Source organism: Ischnura elegans, chromosome 7 (genome assembly GCF_921293095.1).
Source record: "Ischnura elegans chromosome 7, ioIscEleg1.1, whole genome shotgun sequence".
NCBI classification, from domain to species: domain Eukaryota; kingdom Metazoa; phylum Arthropoda; class Insecta; order Odonata; family Coenagrionidae; genus Ischnura; species Ischnura elegans.
In genome coordinates this window covers 17426719-17444402 of record NC_060252.1, presented here as the reverse complement: position 1 = coordinate 17444402, position 17684 = coordinate 17426719, and the positions used below count along the sequence as shown (strand labels likewise).

The 17684-nt window shown below is 37.8% G+C and overlaps 1 protein-coding gene across 2 annotated transcripts in view; it reads right to left on the bottom strand.

Annotated features, from left to right (window-relative positions):
- The window catches only part of LOC124162426 (rhombotin-2-like), a 293106-nt gene that overhangs the window by 120953 nt on the left and 154469 nt on the right, over nt 1-17684 (bottom strand). Inside the window, exon 2 of one of the 2 annotated variants that reach the window (XM_046538959.1) lies at nt 13018-13104. The exons of the other annotated variant lie outside the window; for it this stretch is intronic. Within the exon in view, the coding sequence (XP_046394915.1) occupies nt 13018-13079 (62 nt within the window). The 5' untranslated portion in view covers nt 13080-13104. The remainder of the gene's footprint in view (nt 1-13017; nt 13105-17684) is intronic. 2 annotated transcript variants of the gene reach the window in all.

Sequence of the window (17684 nt, the reverse complement as noted above, 5' to 3'; positions counted from 1 at the left end):
CGGCGTCGGCATTAGCCACCTCCTAACGAAAGGCACCAAAGGGACCACGACTTAACGTCCCATCCGACGGAAGGAGTGTTGCGCTTGAAATGTCCTCCACACAACACTCAAGCTGTGATCAGGGCCATCTCTGAAAATTATCTGCCACCGCCGGGATTTGAACCCTAGCCCTCCGGGTAGGAAGCCAACACACTAGCCTCCACACCAACCCAATCCCCTATCTCAGGCAATGAAAACTGTTCAATGCCTGCCTCTTACATTGAAACGCGGTTTTTATTTGTCATGGCTTTTGGTTCTTCAGTTTTTCAAATGAAAACTGTAGTTAATATTGATTTTTATTTCCAAAACATTTTTGCGTACAAAAATATACTAAAACTAACAAAGGCAATTTTGAACCTTACGATCAAGGCGGTTGCAGCCAAATTATTTACAGAAAATTTCATCTCATTTCCTAAAAATAACAATTCATAGCTCATGTAAATAAAATTTATAAGTTTGAATAAGGTCTTTCTTCTGCTGATCATAGCGCAAGGATTACTGAACGCTCAGAAGGGGAGACTCTTTGGGATTTGGGGGAAAGATCCTTGGAAGGAATCCGTTTTCCATGCTGGGGCGAAGTGTGACAGGGTACGCACCCTTTAGGGAGAAGGAGCGGCAAGGAGGAGCAGAGGGTGCAGGGATTGGAGCACCGCACCGCACCCCTCCCCACCCGTGCTCATTAACGCCCTCGCGCCGGCACACACAGCCACACGCTGCAAAATTTTAATTGCTCCCCTGCAGCGCATGCAAACCCCCCCATCGCTGAGGGCAAAGCGGGGAAGAGGGGTTGGAATGGATGGGAGTGTGTTGCAGGGGGAGTATTATGCAAGGGGCGAGAAATACAACAAATGGAACAAATAAATACAAACAGAAGTTGAGCGAATTATTCATGGAAATTTCAATGGACGAATATTGACAAACGGGGCAGAAACAGGGACGTGGCCGAAAATTAGCGCCGGGGGAACAGGGGTGATTTTCTAGTCGCCTTTACCCATATGTTACAGTCCATTTGCATGTATTGAAAAACCATATATTACATTATGATAGCTGTATACAGGGTGAGGTAAGATAACTTCCTCTTTTCAAAACTTAATATGACCCTTTGCATGAATCAGAATTTTTTTCTGGTGATTTTTTTATAATGTGAGCACATTTTTAAAGTTCTGTTTTACATAGTCTTTATGATCAAATCAGAGGGTCAACGTCCCCAATTTTCCATACACTGAGTAAACCAATTTTTGTGTTTGTCACGACTCTTAGCATCGCAGTGGTTAGGGAGTGCGGCAAGATAACTCAATTAAATAAAACACGCGCCATTCAGTTGGTTGATGTTGTAATAGCGTAACTTCAAAGTTTTGTTCCCACAAAGTTTAGTTTTCATCATGCGATAAATTAGAGCGATTTCGTAAGGCATGTCTGGTTGCGATCACAGAACATCCGCTTGAAAAAAAAGGGCTCCACGGCAAACGCACGCTCGCTCCTAATTGTTCAAACGCAAAATGGCGTTTTTTGGCGTATATATGGCGTATATATATGTTTGCTAGGTGCTGAAAGTTCAATCCATTGTTGGTTATTGTATGAAAGTGATAATGTATCGAAAAATGGATTAATAGAGGCTAGGAAAAGCTGGGCTTGTGGCCTCCTCAGCAGAAGTACCGTGGGTAGTACATATACGGGAAAAATATATTTTGGGGAGGACTGAAATCTGCTAAGGACATACTGATATAAGGACAGATTTGAACCAAGATGTAATAAATATACATACCAAGATACAGAATAAAGCCACAAAGGCAAGAATTAGATGATGTGATTTTTTAAGGATGGAAGTAAATCGATTGGCATGAATGATGGAAAATATGAAACTAAACCGTAAAAAAATTAAAGAAGGCTTATATACTTGTATAAATTTTCATCAAATCGATGGATTTAGATGTATTACTAGTTATTACAATTTGAAATGCCTCAAATTTCAAGCGTAGATCATAAAAGGTTCCACCATGAGCTATCAGTAGAGCATGAAACTAGCTAGTAAAAAATATAGCAATATACTTGGACAAATGAATTAGTTCAGTGTAACTTTTAGGCAACAAGTTGTTAATGTATTCTTTTCACCATAGCCAGATTTATTCTATTCATCTAACCTCAATTTGCAGCTAACCTCAATTTTAATCAGTTTTATATTTCACCCCTTTGCAATTTGAATTATGTAAAAATAATTATGTTCATTGAAGAAATAGGGCGATATTTGAAATATTAATTCGCTGTGGTTATCAGAGGGAGTATGTGAGGAGGAAGGGTATGTTTCGCCCCATATGTAGCAATATATAAATAAAGAGACTTGGCCAAAATAGTAATTCAGCACATGATACTGATGCAGTGTAGCAAAACTAATTGTGAGTAAATAATATATGATTACCAAAGTAGAATACTAGATTTTTTAATTCCATATAAAATGTATTTCCACAAGGCATCGGCCACACCTATCAACTACCACAAAAGAAATTTATGGACGCATATTGACCGCTCCAGGCCGCTGAGTAGTATCTCAAAAAAATCATTCCATACGGGCCCACCTTGAAATTCTCTTCCAGAAAATCGTATGCGTAAAATTTGAGCAGTATAATCACATCTGATATTTCGTCCGTAAAATCGTATGTTATAATATCAGTGAACACTTTAAAATTTTCAGATACGATTATCTGGTTCAAATTTTATAGATACGATTTTCTGGACTAAATATTCAAGATTCGTCTGTGTAGTATGATTTTTTTTGAGATTCTACTTAGCGGATAGGAGCGGTCGATATGCTTATGCTTTGATTTGGTTATTTTTATTCGCCTTAACGTGTTTCACGTGACAGAATAAATGGACTATCATGGACTCCAGGACAATTTCTCAATGAAAATCGCTTAAAGGGACGTTTCCGTAGAAAAGGTCACGGAGGAGTTAACTAGCACAGCTTTGCCGCGATGTGTTTTAACAGCCGCCGCCGGTGCCTTTAAAAATAAATGCCTTGAGGAATGCATCCCTCTCACTCACTCACCTGGGGTGGAAGTGTTTTCCTTCGAGAAATGGGAGGAGGGTCTTGAGAGAGGGAGGGAGAGGAGAGGAGCGTTCGTCGAGACGTGTTGTAATGAGAGCGAAAGCAACGCCTTCCGGACTCGGAGACGCCGCGCGGAGGGAAAGGTGGCGGGAGCCAAAGTGCAGGGTACGATTTGCATGGCAGGGTGAGCTGTTGGCGGGGAAGGAGGAGGCAAGGGGGAGCGCTTAAAGGTGGTCGCGGAGGAGGAGACATTACGAATCAGAGCGATTGTTGACGAGTTTGTGGAAACTCATTGTACATATTAAGATTCAAACAGCTTTTTTTAACTTTAACTATTATTCTAACACTATGTAGTATGTAAAATGGCTACAGCTGTTTGAATCTTATTAGGGATATATTTCGATTCGACACTGGAGTAATAATAAAAGAGTCCTGAGGTACATGGCTTAGATAGTTCATGGATAACACCCTAGGCTGCATATTTTCTTCACTTCAACCACCAAAATATAAATAATCACTCGAAAAATGTGATAAATCAAGCCTCCAGTCTGGAAAAGGCCACTGCTAGCAGCGAAGGAGAGACTATGTGTCAAGGAAAGCTGGGGGTCTCCATGAAAAAATTTTGCCAATTAGATCATACGCATAGTAACATAAATAAGAACTCACATAAATCGGTCACATCACCGTATTTACACATATTTTGAATGTATTTATACAAACTTTTGGCTTTGTAACTGAAAAGTTGCATTTTTTTGATCCCTGGAAAACATTTGTTAGATTTCAGTCCACCTCTGCGAATCATAGAAAGGATTTTTTTGAGTTATTCTTACCATCATATTCAAGCAAAAATGGGTTCCCAATGTTATCATCCTTTTTTCCCTTAAATCATGAGCCACCACTGAACCAATATTTGCAAAACGAATCTTCATAATCTATTTATTACCAGAACTTTTGAGTAATTCATCGCTGTGATTTAATATTAATACAGGTTTTAACCGGGAATAACTCCATACCGGGAAGAATAACTTTTCGAGCAAACAAAACTTTTGTCATTGATACGGTTTTTATCGAATATTAAAATAGTATTCACATGCACTATTGTACGAGAGATCAGTAATTGCAAGTATCCTAAATATTACAAAGGAGTATTGATTTGAACAGAACATATATTTTGATAACCAATGAGTGCAAATCTCTGCCATAATCTACAGCTCTTATTTTTCCATATAAAATAATTAAAAGCAAAATAATTAAAATAATGCTTCATTTTTACTCAATCTTATGGTCACCTCAATCATTCCACCATAATTTTAATTACGTGTTTTCATATAATTATTTTAAATTCCATCAGAACTGTTTTTGCTAAAATATTAATTATTTTGAGTAAATTCGATGGGAAAATTGTTAATGCTTTTTGCAGCCACTGGTTAATAAAGTCTTCATAAGAATTTCGGAATTCAATTTATTAACTTCCAGCTTTAATATTTTTTATAAAATGTTCAAATATGGCTCAATGAAGGTGAATGTATGAGTATATGAAAATTTATTGAAATAAATCAGCGGATTCATACCGTAGGAACGTTTTCCTTACTCATCAAAATTATCACTCATAAATATTCCACGATACTAAATGGATAGAACTAAATAAAATGAAGGTAAATATAGAATGTATAGATTTTAGCCAATTATGTCTAACTGTACAGTTATTCATAGAAAGTATTTTTCAGTATCAACGAAAACCTGTATTGAAGGCATTAGAAATTTAAGTGCTATAATTCCTAAAGTTTTCAATCATTTGTTCAAAAGGTGTAGAATAGACATAGCTTATGTATTTTGCGATTTCTCTAATTTAAAACAATTAAGCCTGCGCATTGATTTTCGTTCACAATTAAAGTCTTAGCCACAACTCATCAAGTAATATAGCAATACTACTCTAACTTTCATAACAATTTTTAGCTTTTGATACTTCTTTAGAATCGTACTAAATATATTTAATTCGTATTCATGGTAATTATTGCCGTGTGTGATACTTCTTTATAATGGTATTGCAAAAAATGGCCGGAACAAAATTTTGGAAACGGTTCAAAATTTTGGAAATATATTGTTAAGTATTGATTTGTAGGTTTTTAATTATGGATGCATATATGTGCTTTGGCTTAAAGTAAAGTCTACCTTAACTTCTTCCACAATTTTTTGCTAATCTTAGCAATTCCATTATAAAGGAATGACCCTATTATTGCATGTGAAAGTGACGGTGTCATGATTAAATGGAAAATTCACGTTTTAACGTGCACCCATATTTTGATAATCCATAAATGCAAACTGAGGCAACGGCTTACGGACAGACAAGAATGATGGAACTCTGTGATCTGTTAACTACCATGACTGTGGGCATAACAGTCCCTGTGTGAGTAAATATTCCTGCAACTTGTGCAAATGGCAGTGTGCTTACCCCGGAAAACCCTAATTATAGAAATAGGCCCTCAGAAAAAGCCACTCTTTTTTCCTCCCGTTAGCATCGCCCGAGGAGGTTGGGCTGGGGCCGACGCGAGGCAACGTACAAGAAAAACGCAACGGGGCAAGAGGTGAGGAGAAAGTGTTCCTCTCGCTCCCTCGCCACTCTCTCAAGGCGTTTACGGGAGAAGATTCTTGAGGGCGAACGAGAAAAGGTTAAGAGGAGACGATTTCCCGAGGTGGTGCACGACTCACTTGTCCTCTCGCTGCACCTCAGAAAATGCCTGGCTTTAATTGGCTACAAACCAAATCGGGGTCGATGACACCACTCTCATCTAGCCAATTAAGCTAATAATTCCCGATTCTAGATCGTAGGTACTTATACAGGGTTATAAGAAAATGTTGCAATTTTGAACACGGTTTGAATGAAAGCAGAATTACTTACTGCTTTTTTTTGTTTTTCTAATTTGTCGTCGCAAATATTATTTTACGTTATCAATAAATTTCAATGTGTGCGCTCTTAGTCGATCGATAAGAAAGAAACCCGGCTTCGAAATAAGCCTTCCCTTAGCGAAAGGCGCCAAGAAGACCACGGCTTAGCGTCTTATTTGAGGGACGAAGTGCTGCAGTTTAGCCAAAAATTTAAAAATACATGTTGCGGATTTCCCGTGGAATTTTTGATTTATACATAAAGTTAATAAAAATAATGATATACCTTGAAAATAAATATTTTAATTCCAGCAACGGTTATTAGTCAGATACAATATAAATTCTTATCCAGCCAAAGAGGTTAAACGGAAATTGTCTGCCGCTACAGATATTGGTTTCTTAAATGACGAGCAGTGGACCAAAAGAGGTTTCAGATGCATGTGAAAATACATGTTTCCCAACTGCGCGATGAGCTGAAAGCAAATGAATTGAATTTGAAATATTACTTGCTTTGACTATTTTGACAGACCTCTAACGCCTCATCCCGTCAACAGTGTTGGAATAAAATACGGAACGCTTTAAAAATAGTCAGGGATGAAAGAGTTTATCACGGAGGATATGAGGTTAGGTCTGAAATGTTTGTCGGCGTTATTCCAAAGCAAGAGAGCCTATCAAACGCCCCGAAAATAAAAAGCAAGCTTTGTGGTGTAGGTGAATTCTGAATGGTGCCAACCTCCACAGAAATAACAACGGTTTCTAGGTAAGCCACTTGAGAAAAATACTTTAAATGACTCAAATACACATAAGAAACATTGAATTGTCTTGGTAATTATTCATGGTCACCAGAAGAAACAAAAATCATCACCTTTCAGGCCTCGAAATAGACACCTGCATTCGGAGTTCAGTACGCTAACAACTAGTCTGATCGCCTAGCAATGGCGCCGGGGAAATTACATTGGGTACGCTGATTTTGAGATTTTAAATAATTAATGGCATGGAAACAATGAGGTATGGTATTTGGAGGAGGCGACCGACAGCTGAGGTCATTTTCGCCACGAGGGAGGGTATGGAAGGAAGGGTGGAGAGAAACCCGGCGTCGGCATTAGCCTGCTCTAAACGAAAGACAACAACGGTACCACGGCTTAACGTCCCATTCGACGGACTTGAGTGTTTCGCTTGAAATGTCCTCAACACAACATTCATTGTGATCTGGCAGTCTCTGAAAATTATGTGCCACCGCCTGGATTTGAGCCCTAACCCACGGGGGGGAAGCCAACACTGGAAACAATGACGAGTTGGACCGTATAATAACTTAATAACCACTTAATAGCTTGTACAAGCAAGATTGGTGTCAGAGATGAAAGAGAACTGACGCAAAGTAAAATAATATACGTTATAAGAAAACAATTCACATTAACGTATAACAAATTTCTTTTGATGTTTTGGAATATAATATTTTTTCTTCAATGAATACGCTTAAAAGCTACGTCGAGGTTCACATATCCTGTAACTTTAGTATCATTGATTTTTTTACTTTTATCCTAATTTTGGGATCATTGAATTACGAGTGAAGGCAAAAAAGTACTATCTACGATTGATATAGCGTGTCGTAAGGGTTTTTAATGGTGTAGTATTATTATTGGACTGAATAACTACTGTATAACGATTTCTATTTTTCTCTTAAAAAAAAACAAAAACATCCAAATAGCGGTGTTCGCCCGTGATTCAAAGCGAAGATTATCTTAGATAAGTAATAATAATAATAATAATATTTATTGTTCTTGGACAAAATTGTCCATTAAGAACATAAAATATATTACAAAATAAACTTGTACAAAAGATATTTCCGAATGGAATTTAGCCCAACCAACACATCAGGGCATAGAAATGAAATCTTGAAGTTAACTTAAACAATCATATCAAAAAATACCTAAGACTGCACATATACCCATCGCAAAATTTAGGGTAGAACATGAAAAAATAAATAAATAACTAAATAGATAGAACATGAATAATGATAAATCATTTACTCCAGTAAATATGGCATTCGATTTCAAGCAGACCTGAGGTAAATATTATAAAACATTAATTATGAATAGTTTAAATCTCAATGACGAACAAATAAATGCATACTTAACAAGTTAGAAAACCAGTAAATACATTCCAACAGCATGAACATGAGTTTAAAAAAATACTAATAGCATTGAAACTGCGATATATTATGTATTACACATTATGCAAGAGTTTGCAGGTGTTTTTTTTTTTTTTTAGCACCATCGCTTATTGCTCTCAATTTCACATCTATACAAACTAAAACGATTTATAAATGGTAACCACAGGAGTAGGCAGACACATAACAATGAAAAACAATACAAAAGCACAAAACGAGATCATACATTTTCGAGGGTTTTGATGAATTGGAGAAATCTTTGCTTGAAAGAAGACCGAGACATAGAGTCTTTTACATTTTTTGGAATGCTGTTCCACAGACGTGCTCCAACAACAGAAAATGATTTTTCATAGGTGGTGGTTCTGTGTCGGGGGATGATGAGAAAATCAGGAGCCATTCTAGTCAAGATTTGAGATTTTTTATCTCTGACCGAAAAAAATAGCTTTAGGTAGCTTGGCTGATCAGTATTGAAAAGAGAGAAGAGGTATATACCAAGCAGGTACTTTCTTTTGGCTTTTGCTTTCAACCAACCAAGACGGTTGAAGTAGGGGGAAATGTGATCATCCTTTTTTATATTAAAGATAAACCTAACGCACATATTTAATGAGCGTTGAATCTTAGCATTGTTCTCTTCAGTTAGATCCTGATAGACCAAACAGCAATAATAGATATGAGGGAATATTAGAGAGGACACTAACTGCTTCCGAGTGTGGGGTGGCAGAAGGTCTTTTTGGGTTTTAAGCTGGTAGAGGATCACATTAACCCTATTGCACACGGATTGCACGTGATTCTGCCAAGACAAGTTACACATCAACGTGACACCCAAATTTTTAACACAATTTGAATACTGTATTTCGGTGTCACCAACTGTTATCTTCGGTATAGCGTTTACATTCAAATCTCTGAGTAGATTTGAGGTACCAAGTATAATTGATTTGGTTTTGTTACAGTTTAGAACAAAGTTGTTACCAACAGCCCATGAGCTGATGGCTGTAATATCTTGATTTACTTTCTCAATTGCATCATTCAACTCATTCTTATGACAATGGTAGTAGATCTGCAAATCGTCAGCATATAGCATGTATTTACAGTGTTCAATACCGCTCGGGAGGTAACGGATGTAAAGAGAAAATAGAAGAGGGCCAAGAACTGAGCCCTGAGGTACTCCACAGTGAAGATTAGCCCAATCCGATGTATTGCCAGTAGGGTCCTTGACTGCTTGTTTTCGTCCATTTAGGTATGAGTGGAACCAGTTTAGTGTTGAGCAGGAAAAATTAAGGTTTTTCATTTTTTGGAGAAGTTGGGCATGATTCACAAGACCGAAAGCATTTGTAAAGTCAAATAGAACAGGAATAGTGATCATTTTTTGATCAATTGCATGACGGATGTCGTCCGTGACTTTTAGTAGCGCTGACTGCGTGGAGAAATTTTTCCGAAAACCAGATTGGTAAGGGTCAAATAAGTTATTCCGGTTTAGGTAATCAGTGACCTGCTTGGAGACAATTCTTTCAAGGCATTTAGAGAGGGCACACAGATTAGAGATTGGGCGGTAATCTTGAGGAGTGACAGGATTTTTTACCTTTTTAATTTAAGTATTGAGTTTAATTTAAGTATTTTAAAATAAGTAAGAATTGAAGTTCACCCAAAGTGCGCCACATACGTATGATGTACATTTAAAAAGGGGAAGTTCCTTTCCCATTGTCATTCCGTACTTAAAGGAACTAGTTTTAGTACTTGGTATATTTTTTCCCAGATTACGGCGTTACTCTCTGCGATATTAGAAATCCGCTGACTCCTTCCCTTGGACTTGCCGTCGTAAAATATGCCAGGGATGGCACGACCAGGGCGAGCCGGGACAATTCACAGACCCTCCGAAAACTTTGAGCCCACCGTCTGCGTCGTTTTAATTGGCCCCCAGCCTCACATCCACCCTCTCGTCCAAGGACCACTTGTGCAATCGTCTCGACCGGAACTGACTATTGTTCGCACACCATGGAGGAGAGGGGGAGCGGCTCTACAGCCTATATTAGTCCCATGACATCCAAACCTCTCCCCCCTCCCCGCCCTACCCATACTCGTTCTACCATTACCCCCAACACAATCCAAACCACGGTTATCCAATCCTTCCAAACCTCTGAAAATTCACGAATTTTTGGCTCTCAATCCGCCAAAAAGATTTCCAGACCTAGCTATCTCTTGGGAATACCTTACGCGTCGTTCCACTATCCTTAAAATAACTAAGAATCTCACCTATTTAATTACTATTCATTGACTCAAAGTTAATATTAAAAACCTGAGAGACACCCAGGCATTTTTCATTTGAAGAAACTAATTATGGCGAGTAATAAATTCTGCTTTCATAATAATGGACACGATGTACAAATCGAAGACAATAATTTTTGCCTTCATAATTTGATAATGCTTCAATGATTTCAAAGTGTAGATAAAACTAAGAAAGTTACTGACCCAAGTTACAAAATATATGAACCATGAAGTAACATTCAAGGAATTTCCAAGAGGAATTAAAATATTATTCCATATTTCATCAGGAAATCTGATACACGTTGTGACGCTTTTTCTCCTATCATATATCATTTAACTGTGCCTCGGAGTTCCTGCATCTCACTTACCACTCTTGCAAGCGTCAAGCTAATCCTGTTTTACCAACTAGATATGACCCCTCAAGTCCTGCTTGTAAACCCGAACGAACCCTCGGAAAACAATTGCCTTGCTTAAGATCTACCTTAAGATCCTTAGATTATTTTTTCCGCTGCCTCCATTGCTGAATCGTGTCCCAAACTTCAAAAATCAAAAACTTTAAAACATTTATGCTCAATAACAAGATTTTATCGGGTTATTTCAGATTTATTAACATGAAGTAAGCCAAACAAGGGTCGGAAATAAATTTCGCCATTTTTTTACATCAGTTTCATGCTTTATTGTAATTTAACACTTTATTTGTTAATGTTACTGACTTGAAATCATCTTAAAGACCTACTTGATAAGATTCTATAACAAGAACATAGTAAAGAAGAAACATTATTAAAGTTCGATCGACCTTAAGTCTACATATATATTATCATAAGACTGTAATGCCGCAGAGCTAACACAAACTTTTAAAAGTGAGCTAATGACTGCGCGGTGCAGAAGATCTTTAAGCTACTAGGATGGTGTGATATGGCAGGGACATCTCTTTCAACTCCCTTGTCTGTCCAAGACACCTGCATGTAATCTCCGCGAATATGTAATAACACGGAAGCAGTAGCCTTTAAACTGTCCCACCCATCACGCTGGAGAGCGTGCTAATTGTCACCATGCCAACGTGACAAACAAATGATACGAACAAGGTGGGACAGAAATCTTAGGAGAAAAAAATAATGTCACTTAAAAGTGAAAAATATCAGGATTAATGAAGTGAGAGAGGCTTTGAAAAGAGATAAATCTCTTACAGTGTAATCCTTTCCGTCGGCTTCGTTTCAATAGTTACGAGGGGTTCACACAGTTTTGAGGAAGAGAGTTCTGAGACGGAACGAGACATAAGCTAGAGACATCGTGACAAATGGAAACTGGCAAGAATAAAGAACAACCAACATTTATTTCCCTTTCAACTTGGTAGTCCTCTTTCTTAGAACTTAACTCATCTTCTAGGCGGAAAGCGGTAGAGGAAATTTAATAAAATGAAGGCAAAATGAGGTATCTTTCAAATGACACTCTCATGTCACAAATGGGATCCCATTTTGGAACGCAGCTGCAGCTATTCTCATCCTATGCATGATGGTGGAACTCTTTTAAGGTGAGTGAGTGCACAACTAAGTTTTTTATCATGGAGTTCAAAAGGAACCGACAGTCAGATGTGTTATAACATTCACCGAAAAAGCGCAAAGAAATTATAAGTAATTATCATCACCGTTGACGATGAAATGATCTCACTCAAAAAATAACGATATCAAACAAAGAAAGCTATAGTGTAATGGCAAAACGATGGTACCTATAGGGTAAAATCTATTCTTTCTTATACATTTAATAGTGCATTTCCATCATGGTCTATGTAACTAGTCACCAACTGCAATATAAGTATTAATTTTGAACTCATGGGAAGCAATTGAAGTGCAAGGCTGGAAATTTTGCCAAAACCCTTCCTTACTATCACAAACCATAATAATTGCTTATTCAATAAATCGATATTAATTTCCATCTAATGAAATAATTTGAATTTAAATGATTTCAAAATTTTATCCGTCATTCATACTGATAATTAACTAATGGGTATAGGTACATCAAGCTTCAAACGTTATTATCAAACGATTAAGTCGCACGCTCGCTAAAAAAGGGATTATTGTTAAATGCGATATTTACTCATTGATTAAACAACAAGAAAATCAGTTAGATCTACTAACTTCCGCCATAATAGCTATACCAGGTAGTTTAATTTAATGATTGCGAAAAATGTCGCTGACCTATCGAAAGTCTTCTTCATGTTTACTGCCGTTCCGCAGAAGCATCTAATTTTTACAAATGTTAAAGGATAATACCGCAAAATTTAGATGAATGTAAGACTATTATAAGTTCTCTGCCGCGATGATAATACTTGCGTCGATTAGTACCAAAAGGAAAAGTGTGATTCTTATATTTCAAAATTTATGACAAATCGGTCTCAAAGTTTGGATAGATAGGCATTCGGTGGTAAAAATATTCCGACATGCTTTGAATTCCACTGGCATTTGTATTCTAGGTGAATATGTAATTTTTATGGGATATTTCATTCTCAACAAGAATACTCAGAGGAAGTATATGTAGCAGAGATTAGATGAGAGAATTAAGCAAATAGAAAAGACGATACCTTTCGCATGTAACGCGCTCACGGCTAACATTTATAATTTACCTTGATCGAAACAACCACGAGCTCTTCTGCCAGCTGTTGATCGTTGCCCGCTTATTTGACATATCACAGCGGGTTGACAGTGGGTACCTACCTGAAAAGAAAGAAGCATGTTATTTTGCAAACAAGAACGTCAAATCTATTGTCTAACATGTATATGCCAATCATATTGTCGCAAATAAGTAGTGTTACTTCAAATCAATGCACTACTGACTCTTACGATTTTGATACAAATTTCCATATTAATGCATATGTGTACACCAAATAAACATCAAAAGGCGCTTTTTCAAAACTTTTGAGTTCCAATAATGTGCAAGTTACTTTATTATAGATTATTTTCTTAGAACACCCAAATATGCCCCTCCACCACTTGCAATTAAAGAAATATTTTTTACACTCTTAAGGTCCCGTAGAAGCTGAAAGACTTGAGACATTATTTCATAAATAAAGAGATACTATCCAGAATAAAAATGAAACGCCTTCAATGCCCTTGGATCGAGGCGTTTTGAGAACGTTATGGGATAGAAAAAAATAAGTGGTGCCGATGAGCGGTGTGTATTGGATTACCGTGGTTTCGGGAAAATCCCGTGGTGATTGAAAGAGGAAGAAAGGCAAGGAATATACAAGACAGGGACATTTTCTTTATACACATTGATAAGGAGACCAAACGCAAAAGTATAACCATTCCATCGCGCACCATTGATTTTTTTAAACGACCTGTGTGTAACCCCAACCCCCTCGTGTAAATGCAGATCTAAAGCTCAAATTATACGATGATTTTTCACGAAAAAAATCAGGGATGGCGGCAATGATAGCTCAAGTGATAGTTCTCGGACGTTGAGAGTCCCTACTTACAGCACTTGGTGCCGTCACGTTTCCCATCACTGAAAACGTACGTGGTATATGCAGCAGCCAATCAGCGAACGATACTGAGCGCATATTGTGGCGACACCTTTAAGCATTATAATAACGAGCATCAAGGACTCCCAAAATGACTGACTGATGCAGAAAATGCTGAATTAAGCAACCACTTTTTCCTGAACATAATGAAATTTAAAAAACTTTACGGTTTCATTGCCATTGCTTGACAATGGCACAAGTTGCCGAAACCATGGTCGGTAAAAATAAAATAGTGTGGAAACAGACAAGTTGTTTTAATAAGCTGAATATCAAAGATTTCCAACGCATCACGCCGGACACTGCATCTTTTGTTCCATATAAATTTAAGTCTGTACGTGGCACTCCAACATCTGGTAATTTTCAATCGAAGATATTAGAAAGGAAAAACTTTGTAAATTTCACATTAATATTAATAACAAGACCAGTTTCATCGCTGCGCGACATCATCAGGTGCATATACAGGAAAGCACGGTCTTAAATACCCTGGGATACATGGGAACGGGTGCTGGACAAGAGGGGGTGGTTGAGTGAGGGCGAGGGAAGGTGGGGGAAAAAAACCCAGGAAGAGGAAGGCTGGGAAAGGCGGTGCGGTGTGTCACACTAAGTCGTTAGGTGGGGGGGTGGGGTAAGGGTTAGGATTGTGGTCAGTAATGACGGGTGTGAGAGGTAGGTTAACATACAAGATAGGTCGAAGGTCGAAGATACAGAATAAACAGTCACACACAAATTCATTTCACGTAATTCATGAAATAAAATTTTGCGTGACTATTTATTCTGTGTTTTCGATCCAAATGTAGCACATGATGACGTACCACGTTGAAACCTAGGTCGTAAGGCGTTTAATTTTAGTGGAATTATTAATATAAAGGTTCATACATTACACTATGCTACGTAGACTCCATGAGATCACGCCCAAGAATTTTATTTTTTATTTTTACCCTGGAATTGAAAAATAATGCTGAAATCATCATTGTACTTATACTTTAAAAATGATCGTATGATTTAGGCTTAAGGCAGGGTGATCAGCGAGAGAAGGAGCCGTTTGCATGGTAGAGGGAATAAGACGTGGTTTTGGGGTGAGGGAGGTATTTCCCCTTCCCTCCACGCCCCTCTCCTTTCTTTGCCTTCGTGCTTCCTCGTGCGCCGTGCCTTGACAGGTGGTAATGAACGTCACCTTCCAGAATCAGCGACGGCACGAATCCAAAGGAGAGAGAGAAAGGAGGAGGGGAGACGACCTTTTGTGAGCGCGTGTCCCTCGCGGAGTTGAAGAACTCAGCGCGGCGAAACTTTCTTTCGCGCGGATCTCGGAAAGAACCGGGGGCTCTGGGTGACGCCGAATATGCCCCTATTTCTCTCCTTCTTTCCTTATTTTCTTTACTCAACCTCCTACCCTTTCTCTTCCCCCCCCCCCGAATTCATGGAAAAAAATAAAAGATCCGTAAGATTTAGCCTTGGAACGAGGCTGAGAAAGATAGAAATCGCCAAAACTTTATAATTAAGGCCGTAATTCCCGGAGTCCGTGTGTTCTAATGAGGTATCGCTAAAGCATTCGTTTGCCTGGAGTTCATGGAGGGTACTTGAATGGTCGGTGCACGGCCGTCTCTCAGGAGTGAAGAAGAGGCGATGGGGCTGAGTGAGCTCTACTTGCTCTCACCATTGGTGCTTCAGATAGTCCCATTACATTTAGATACCTAAAGGCGCATTTACAAATATCATAAAATAAAAAAACATAAATAACTTGCAGGCAATAATTTCCCATTTGTACCGACGCTATTATCTAACACGAGAAAATATTTATTTATTCGCAGTCAAGATTCTTTCTTGTCAAGAGTCTTGATAATGCTGCAGTGCAGCGAAACATGTCGACTGTAGTTTAATACATTTTTATGTGGAAAGTGTTTCACTTAATACCTCACAATGGATCTCCACAAAATATCTGCCTCCTCCATCCAATTCATCATGTACCTCATTCTAGGCAGACCTTCGTTATTCTTCCCGTCTACCTGTTCTTCGAATATTGTTTTCATTAAATCATCATGCCTCATGGCGTGGCCGTGTAAGTTCATCTTATTCATAAGGCCTTAAACAGACTTCTCTTTTCCCAAGCCTTCTTCGCAATTCCTCATTATTTATCCAGTCGATCCATTTTATCTTCATCATTCTTCGGCAGGACAAATTAAATGACCAGGTTTATTATAAAGATAGAGACAACAGGGGTGTGTAAAGTGGAAATAATCAGCTTTTTAGTCTAGTTTTTTGATAATTGACCCTGATTTTACATATTTAATTATTATAATTAAATATTTAATTTTTATATATATTAAATTACTGCTGAAACCTCGGTAGGTCTTCATAAAGATATGAAAACAAGTAAAGCTTACGATTTTATCTTCTATATATATAAAAGAAAGTCGAAAATCGTGTTAGTTAGAACACTTATAACTCGAGAACGGCTGCACCGATTTCAATGAGATTTGGTTCTTTGGATTCGTTTCAGGCGGGGTTAACACATAGGCCATTAAAAAAAGGATAATTTCACAAAAAAATATTCATCTCTTTCCTATGGACATGCTTTTAGGAGTTATAGTAACACAACAATTGATAAGTCGGTCAAAACTACAAATTAAATAATTTGTTTTGTTTTTACCACTTTAATAACTGAATTTGGTAACAATATAACATTTCAATTACTAAATATATTCAAAATATTAATTAAATTGAAATTACATTAAAAAAAATTAATTCGAGTTAATTGTAAGCCCAGCCGTGGCCCAGCTCGAGTTGACACTTCACTACCGTGTTTGTAAACAAATCTCCAAGCAATTGTTGACAAACGGTAATGTCCGTGTTCCTGTCGAGGAGTCGAGTAGTTTTAACTCATTTCCTTGGAATGATTGAGGTGAGCTCATCAACAAAGAGTTTCAGAATATGATTGATCGCCAAAAGAATCAAAGATGGTTGATTTAGCGAGCAAGTACGAAGATGTGGATGACTAAAACGAGGTAAATTCAAATAGTTCGTACTCTGCATGAATTCGAATCTTTTAAATGTGTTACAAACGAAGACGAAATCACCAACTATCTATCTGAATATTTTAATTCCTTGGACGTACCTGGCTTACCAACGCGCGATTTACAGCAAAGTGTAGTTTCTGTGTTCATGATCTTTCGAAGCCTAAACCAACCATAACTATCCAACGGAACGTGTTTGGTGATTAAAATAATTGGTGATGAATGCGATTTACGCAACTTTACTCAAAGGAAAATTCAAAGGTGAGGAAGTCCTTATTCCGTAGATTCCATGATCTCAACTCATATGCCCTTTTGAGCTTAAACATATTCAATTTCCAATTCGTGTTGCATTCGTGATAACGATTAAAAAATCGCATGGTCAGTCTTTCAGTTTTTGTGTTGTTTGTGCTCATGTACTAATGAAAACCCATGATTTTCTCATGGTCAATTTAACGTGCTATGTTCACGAGTCGATAAACCATCCTCTGTATTTCTTCCTTCGCTTCAAGTGCGTAGCTAGGATAGGGGTTTTGGGCGCAGCTAATACCACGGGTCTGTCGGGTATAGAAAACTCGCTAAGGTAAGCGGGAAGTGTGGGGGCATTTCCCTCAGACATTTTTTAAGATAAATGGTTCAAAATAGTGGGTTTTGCGGCTGTGTGAATAGTTAAATCTGTTTTGTTTGTTAGTCATCCGTCCCCCTAATATTAATAACAAAATCTTTAATAATAAAATTCTCTAAGCTCTTGGGGGGTGGGGA